The 8,596-nt window shown below is 37.3% G+C and overlaps 1 protein-coding gene across 4 annotated transcripts in view; it reads left to right on the forward strand.

Annotated features, from left to right (window-relative positions):
- The window catches only part of carhsp1 (calcium regulated heat stable protein 1), a 112,019-nt gene extending 104,309 nt beyond the window's left edge, over positions 1-7,710 (forward strand). For 3 of the 4 annotated variants that reach the window (XM_060840694.1, XM_060840695.1, XM_060840696.1), the window contains exon 4: positions 5,153-7,710. In XM_060840694.1, coding sequence (XP_060696677.1) covers positions 5,153-5,312 — 160 coding nt within the window. In that variant the 3' untranslated portion in view covers positions 5,313-7,710. The remainder of the gene's footprint in view (positions 1-5,152) is intronic. The other variant, XM_060840697.1, reaches the window with a different exon arrangement.
- Positions 7,711-8,596: the final 886 nt, after the last annotated feature.

An 8,596-nucleotide genomic window follows, 5' to 3' on the forward strand; every position in this document is an offset into this window, starting at 1 on the left:
TAAGATCACATCATAGCATTAGAAGAATAAGATTGGGCATTCAGTGCCTCACAAGCTGATTCTACAATCCTTGAATATCATTATGGATCTGTATCTGAAGTCCATCTTACCTGTCTTGGCTTTATTACTGAATATATTTGGTAAGAAACATTCTACCAATCTCAATTTAAAATGATTAATTAAGCTTTTTCAAGTTTTCAAATCCCTCAATAACTTTCTTTACTCAAGGAAATACAAGCCTTGTAAATGCAATCACTCTTTGTGATCTAACCCTTGACCCCTGGTGTATCTGCACTGCATTCCTTCTGCGTCCCATGAATAGTCAGGCCCCAGCACAGATCACTGTGGGACTCAAGTCACTTAGATCCCAGTTCAGGTGCATGGCCGTAATTACTTTGATCACCTGATCTACTTCTAATCAGATCTAAATCTGTTTTCAATCCCATGCACTATCCTTTTTACCTCAGTCTCTCATGTAGAACGTTGTAGACTGCCTTCAGAAAGTCTCAATAAGTTGCATCCGTCGACATTTATTTCCCTGTAGATATCTGTAATTATTTCCTCAAAAGCTACAAAGAAGTTTATTGCCTCTTTCAAATCCATGTTAGCTTCCTGTAATCAGCTCAAATTTATCAAGAACCCAGTGACTGTCCTTATTTATTCCAGTAACTTCCTCATAAGTTGTACATTAGCCTGATTCGTATTTCCTTTTAGTCTTCGTTTTCACCTCCCTACTAGACTTTCCATACTTCAAATTATCCTTTTGTTTTCTAATAAACTTGTTCAGATATGTTATTACACACTTCTGAAGCAGGAGGAACTTGAACCTGGGTCTCCTGGTCTGGGGGTAGGGACTCTACCACTACGTTTTTGAATTATCCTAAGCGTCATGAATATAATTTAATTGAATTTCAAAGATTCAGTTTAATTTTAATCCTTCTACCTACCAATGAGCTCTGCTCTTTAAACATTTTGTTTGACTTCTGAGAATATATTTATTTTGTGCCCCTAAGTTTTTTCATGCTCATCCACATTTGTTAACTTTCTTGCTGAGCCAGATATTCAAAGAGACAAACCACCTTTTTCTAGATAGCACCTTTATCTTTCACTCTTAATGATCCCATCGATCTTTATGGATTGGACTTTTGCAGTTGCACTTTCTCAATTGTTCTCCTACTTGCACCTGTTATTTGCTCCACTTTATTTTCCAAACTAAAGAGGGAGAAATAACTTGTATTTATATGTATCGCCCATCATTTTCTCTGATTGTAAACCAAGGTGATTTAGAAGCAGTTAAGTAATTTTTGAAATGAAGTAACTGTTTTAATGCAGAAAATCAGCAGCCATCAAGATTCCACAGGCAGTCTGATGATAAGCTACTTGCTGATGCAAATAAAGGATAAATAGTGATCAGAATTCCCCTGTTGATTTGCAAATGTTGCCATGAGGGTTCTTTTGTGGACTGGTGTCTGCCTGTATTGTGTGTTATGTCTCTACATTGGAGTTTGCACTCATAATCTGACCTTGCAAGGGTAGTGCACACATTAACAGCTGATGAACTGAGCAAACTACTTTCTTTGTTTGATTTGAAATGTACAGACCTAGTTAACAGTCCTGAATGCATTAAAAACATTTCCCAGGGCTACTGCCTTATAGATAACTTGTAATTATTGTGTATAATTATCACGAGCAGCACAGTGGCTCAATGGTCAGCACTGCTGCCACACCTGGGAGCTGGGTTCAATTCCAGCCTTGGATGACTTACTGGTTTCAGGAGAAAGTGAGGACTGCAGATGCTGGAGATCAGAGCTGAAAGTGTGTACTGGTTTCATCCAAAGATGTGCAGGTTAGATGGATTGGCCTTGCTAAGTTGCCCATAGTGCCAAGGGATGTGTAGGTTAGGTGGATTAGCCATGGAAAGTGCAAGTGTTATAGGGATAGGGTAGGGGAGTCGGTCTAGAAGGGATGTCCTTCGGAGTGTTGGTGTAGACTCAGTGGGCCAAATGGCCTGCTTCCAAGCAGTAGGGATTCTGGTTCTACGCATCTGTTCTGTAACTATGTCCCCACATGTGAAAGCATCTTCTCAACATCTACCCTGTGAGAGCCCTCTCAGAACCTTGGGGAGAAGGATTGTTGGACCCTAAACATTAACTCTGCTTTCTCCACAGATCCTGCCAGACCTGCTCAGTTTCTTCAGCAATTTTGATTTTGTTTCTTTTTAGAAGCTTGTAGGAGGTGTGGATTTGAAGGGCTGAATGGCCTGCTTCCACACGGTAGGGGTTCTGTGGTTCTGCGAACAGGAGAAAAACTGGTTGCAAGAGTTGAATTCCATGAAGCCACAGAGTCTCGAAATCCCCATACAACCCAGCTCCACATTAACCAATCTTGGATAAGGCACTTAACTTTGATAAATGTTTCTGCTCCAGCAAAGAGAGAGGATGAAATTAATTCAATAAAGAAGAAAATAATGTTTCAAACTTCAAAGTAATATTTTTATTAATATAAGAAAGTTGTTTCATTCAAGTGCCTTTAGTTGGTGAAGGGAAATGGTTTAATCTTGTTGAAATACTTGCAAGTATCATGTCTGGTCTGCAGGGAAGTATAATGAAGAATATATTTTACATAATGGCCTATGTTTTGAATGTTAAAGGCAATTTAGCTATTTCAGAATGTCATAAAGATTATTGCAAGTGTAATTGCTCAATCTAAGATGCACCATATGACAAGATCAATTTCTGTGATGCTGCAAAATATTGGCCATTCCTGCTAATAAGTGTTAGCAAACATTTGAATGTTCCCTTGGTATTGATTTTGTACAAACAACCAGGACAATGCAATAAATTAGTGGAATTAAAGTATGTCCTTCCTGCAAAATAAGTGGCCTGTTAATAGCAAGAAATTTCTAGAAAAGAAGTTTACTGTAACAAATGGCAGGTTCTAATTGTAGAATTCCTAGGAGGTAGTCTAATGTGGGTTATGTATTTATGATCATCTTTTATAATAGCAGGTGGAAATTCAATGCTACTTTTTAGGAATGTTGGTCTGTAAGGTCCAAGTTGACATTACAAATTTAGAAATATAATAGGCCAGTGTTAACATTGCAGTTACCATAGAGAAATAACCCATTCAGTTCACTCAGAATTACCGTCATACTGGGGAAGAATCCATCTCTCTGTTCTCCACATCTCCTGCTTACATTTTGTTTGTTCTCTATCTTTTTATTTTGTTTGAACAGTCAGTTTATTTCCTGATTTTTATCTCTGATGTTTGCCATCCATTGTCAGATAACACCTGCTGTCTTTCACTGATCATTATATTTCAATTAACCAGGACATCTTCATTTGTGCATTAAGCCACCGATAAGACCCATCACACACAGGAGGGTAGGGCGGGGGTGGGGAATCACGTAGAAGCTTATGAAATTCTAACAGGACTAGACAGGGTAGATGCAGCAAGGCTGTTCCTGGTAGTGGGGAGGGGGAGGGAGTTCAAAACTGGGGGTCACAATCTAAGGCTATGGGATAAATCATTTAGTTGAGAATTTTTTTTCACACGGTGCTGAGTTTGTGGAATTCATTACAACAGAAAGGAGTCAAGGCCAAAACATTGTTTGATTTAAAGAAGGAATTGTATATAGCACTTGGAACTAAAGGGATGAAAGAATATGGGAGAATATTGGATGATCAGCCATGAATGGCAGAGCAGGTTTGAAGGGCTGAATGGCCTGCTCTTCGTATAAGGTGTAAAAGCACAAGTTGGTCATATGGTTCATGGAGTTTGCTCTGCCATTGAACAAGATCATAGCTGATCTGATCATCCTCAACTACACTTTCCTGACTTATTCCCATCACCCTTGATCCCTTTTTCAGAAATCTGTCTGTCTTAACCTTGACTATACTCAATGACTTAACCTCTACAGCAAATAATTCCATACATTCACTACCCTCCAAAGAGGAAAATATTCCTCCTTATCTCTGTCCTAACTGGATTACTTTGAGATTGTCCCCTTTGGTCCTATACTGTCCCACAATGGGAAGCAATCTCTCAGCATCTATTCTGTCAGTTCCCCAAAGTATCCTATATCTTCCAATAAGATCTCTGATTCATCTAAACTCCAATGAGCGCAAACTCAACCTATGTAACTACTTCTCATAAGAAGATCACTTCATAACTGGAATCAACCCAATGAATCTTCTCTGGACTTCCTTCAATGTCACTATGTCTCTCCTTTGGATAATGGGACCAAAAATGTTTACAGTATTTCAGGAGACCAGGCAGCACAGTGGCTCAGTGGCTAGCACTGCTGCCTGACAGCACCAGGGACCTGGGCTTGATTCCTTCCTCGGCCTCGGCCGACTCTCTGTGTGGAGTTTGCACATTCTCCCTGTGTCTTTGTGGGCTTCCTCTGGGTGCTCCGGTTTCCTCCCAGAATCTAAAGATGTGCAGGTCAGGTGAATTGCCCATGCTAAATTGCCCATGGTGTTAGGTGCATTAGTCAGGGGTAAATATGGGGTTGGGGAATGGGTCTGGGTGGGTTACTCTTTGGAGGATTGGTGTGGACGTTTTGGGCTGAAGGGCCTGTTTCCACATTGTAGGGAATCTTATCATCTCTAATCAGATACTTTCCAGTTTTCAAATATTGAAATTATTAGCTAGATAAATGTGTGTGTGGGTGTGTAGCTAACTTCAGTATTCTCGCTTGGAATGAAAAGAGGGTGGGGGGAAGAACTTGCTAATGATATTTTTTCCTAATCTGGGACACTTCACACTAGTTAGATGCATCACATGTGCCTTCACTTTTACGTGGCAAATTGATTGCAAATATTTTCATCATGGTCACAGGAGCTCCAGTTTGTATCAGAATCTGCTTGTCTCTCTATTGTTAAATGCACAAGATTTCAGATGGGCACTGGTGCTGCGAAAGCAGAACTATGGGTAATAGACAGTGGCATAAAGAAGTGCGTGTTTATTAATTGTGTGACTAATATTTTGTGGATAATCTTGGAAGTCTGCTACTGAGTCCCCATCTTTTCGAATGTGAAAAGTCAGACTAGGCCTAGCAGCTACATTTGTTTCCTGGCCTGACTTTTATTTACTTACAACATGCAAGTGGGCACTTTAAGTTGAATGTGTTCTTTCTTTTTCATGTCAGTATCGAAGGAGAATATGTCCCAATGGAGGGGGATGAGGTCTCTTACAAGCTGTGTTCCATTCCTCCCAAAAATGAGAAGGTACAGGCTGTCGAAGTGGTCATCACCCACCAAGCACCAGGAACAAAGCATGAAACATGGTCTGGACATGTCAACTTATAAGAATGGTCAACTATCCTAACCTACTATCCAGCACGGAGGTTTAAGTATGAGCAAATATCAGAGTTAAGTGTTTGAGCAGTAGGCATTCTATCTGTATATTTGAAAGATTAAAAGCATCTTTTACAAGGTGTGGTGTTTTAAACATATAAAAGTTATTCATTAAACAACAATTGGTTATTAAGTTTCAACATCACTCACACCTTCCAAAATTTCCACTGCAGTTTCTGAGCTGGTGAATGTACATATAGAACTTTGTATCAGGGAATCATGATTTGTCCCCTCTCTAAAGAATGTGTGCAGAGAATAGTTGTCATTCAGAAACAAGCACATTGGAAGCTGCATTTTCTTATGAAGCAGCTGTGAGTTGGAAATGTACTTCAAACTGCATTGCCCTACACACTTATTTAGTTAGCCTTAATTCCATTTGAATCTTTTACACAGTCAATCATGCGTGTAATTTATTGATTTAATCATTTAAAAATGTATTTACCCTCTAACATTTTCATCTTAGCTCTGCTCTCGTCTGCATGATCCATTGCTCAAGGTTCATCGTGTGAGCAGGTGATCGGCCTGTGCCATAACCCTCTCCAAACTAGCCAGCAGGAGATGAAAGAGCACTACGGTTTCCCCTCTTTCAATTCAATCTTTATGTGAACTCAATGGAGTATGTGATCATGCTTTATCACTCAGTATTGTCAATGTTCTATAATGTACATTAGTTAAAAGGTTTATGATATTTCAATACATAGAAAGCTTTGACAGTTGTACCCATATTAACTCAACACTGCTAATTTCTGGATGGCTGGGATCTAACCACTCAGCACATAATGTTTTTAATCAGTACAGTTTTAAAGAAAACAGATATTCTTACTATAACTTTATGGTGTATTGCCTGATTGGGAATACAGGTGTGAATAAGGTGGCTGTTCACTGCTGTGAAACTTGCATATACCAACTGAGATTATTAGTATAAATACACATAGATATCTGGAAGGTATTTCTCTTTAAAGAAAATATGGCATACCCATCACATTCTTATGAGTTTTAATTTTTGGTCAACCATTTAGAATATTGCAGTAATTAGTTACTGGGCAACCTTTTTAAAGAAAAAACAGTTGTCCTTATAAGTGATATGGCAAAAATAGCTTGACAATTTTTTTTTTGCCTGTGCCTTTTCACAAGACAACATAAGCTCTTGCAAATCTGTGATTAAAATTGAATTTTTCAGTGCTGTAATTGTCTTGCACACTTTTAAATCTGACAACTTTCATCAAGATAATCAATCAAGCAAACCAAGCTATGTTCAATGTTGTGATTCTCAAATGGATAATGAATGTGTGGTGGAATTATGGTGAGTGACAGTCTGAGATAGAAAATATTATTTCCACTTGATGTTCATATCCATTTAATTAAAAATGGAGGTTGATTACTTGTATTTATCCTGCGAGTGAGGCATTCCTTGTCAAATTTGCCTTTGTTTCTTATTCTAAGTTACCAAAAGCTTAACAGTATAATGAAGAAATGAATTTACATTTAAAATTAATAGATGTTTGGTTTGCAGTGTAAGAAAAGCTTTTAAGGATTTGTGCACAAATGTTACTGTCATGTTGTGGAACCTATTTGGAAACAAAATTACCATTTTTTCTGGTTAAACATTACAATTTTGTGTGTAACTGTTAGTGTCTACCAGAAGATCAGGTTAAAAATCTATTTCAATAAATTCTTCTTGATTTTAATTCTCTGCTATATTAAGAGTCGAGGGTTCTAGTCAACTGATTTCGGTTTAAGAGAGTGATTTTTTTTCCACAAGTCTCCCCCTCAGTTCCCTTTCTTTTAAACTGCTCTAAGTCAATATTAAATGTAGAAAACTCTCAATTCATGAGTAGAATGCAATGAAAAACTTGCTCTGTGTATTGATTTAAAACCCAAATAATTGCTGTTACTAGAAAAGGTCTGGATCCTAGATGCCTCCTGTATTTTCATTGGAAAATACCAGTGAAGGCAGAATTGATTGCACTGCCTGTAAAAGGCATTTGATGTAAAAGAGACTAATTATGTTGCTGTGTCTTCTTCAAACACCTTGCTTTTTGTGAAGAATGTTTTAATTTGGTTATTCTTCAGTGCCTTAGTCTCTGATTAACACTATTTGGACAAAATAGAAGCAGAATCCATTTTACCCCCATGGCAAAATCAGTCATCAGTTTATATTTATAGGTATGAATATTGTATTGATGTATTGTGCATTGTACTTCAGCTGCAATCCATTACATTTGAACTATAAAATTAGAATTGGAGTTAACTTTGAGAATCAACGTGCCTTTTGATAGTTACGTGTAAACTGCTATCCATGTATTTCTGATTATTTGGGGCAAATAAAAGTATAAAATGTTTGAATAAATGACAATTCTTGCATTGATTTAATGAAACAGTTTTTGAATCACTAAGAAAACACCAAGACTTAAATTATGAAATGTTATAGATATTGACATTACTTTTTGAACAACATATCCTTTTCGGGCACCAATAATATCTGATGGTAGGCATGATAGTTAAAGATCAAAATTATATTTGAAAAATGATTATTTCCGTACCTGGATAGGTAATTTTACATCAGATCATCAAATTGAGTAAACAAAACAGAAAGCTCTTCAGAATTTGAGTCTCCTTGAAGATTTTACATTTATGTAAGTATGAGAAATATTTGTTTGCCAAAGACAATATATTTAACATATTGGATATGGGTATTACAGAGCCCAAATGGATCACTAATAAAGGCAAATTGAGAATGCCATTCTTTATACATCATAATTTTAACTTTAAAAATAATTTATGCAGTACCACCATATTAAAAAGTCTTGATTTTTTAAACCACTAATTATCCACTTAGTAGTGAATGCTATCCAGTGATGTTTCTTTAAGAAAATGTAAACTTTCTTCTTAAATAGATCTGTTTCAGTATTTCAAGTTAATTTTTCACCTTTTTGCTCTGAATAGGTTTAAATCAAGGACATCGGTGTCTTGAGTATTCTGCAGATGGGCTTCCAGTTTAAAAGGCTTTCTTGGCTGTTACACCATTTTGATTAACTTCACTTTCTGTTTCTGAAACTAATTTCTCTATTAGTGAGTAACTTCAACCTTCAAGTACTGCTTCCTTTCTAAATGTTTCAAATTTCCTTTACCAACAGGCTAAAGCCCTCTGAGCCTTTTCCTAGCTGTAGTCTGTTGAAACGAGGAGGGATTTGAAAGGCAGCCATGACAGGTGTGTGCACTAAACCCCAGATTCT

The sequence above is a fragment of the Hemiscyllium ocellatum genome, chromosome 20 (genome assembly GCF_020745735.1).
Source record: "Hemiscyllium ocellatum isolate sHemOce1 chromosome 20, sHemOce1.pat.X.cur, whole genome shotgun sequence".
Taxonomy (NCBI): Eukaryota; Metazoa; Chordata; class Chondrichthyes; order Orectolobiformes; family Hemiscylliidae; genus Hemiscyllium; species Hemiscyllium ocellatum.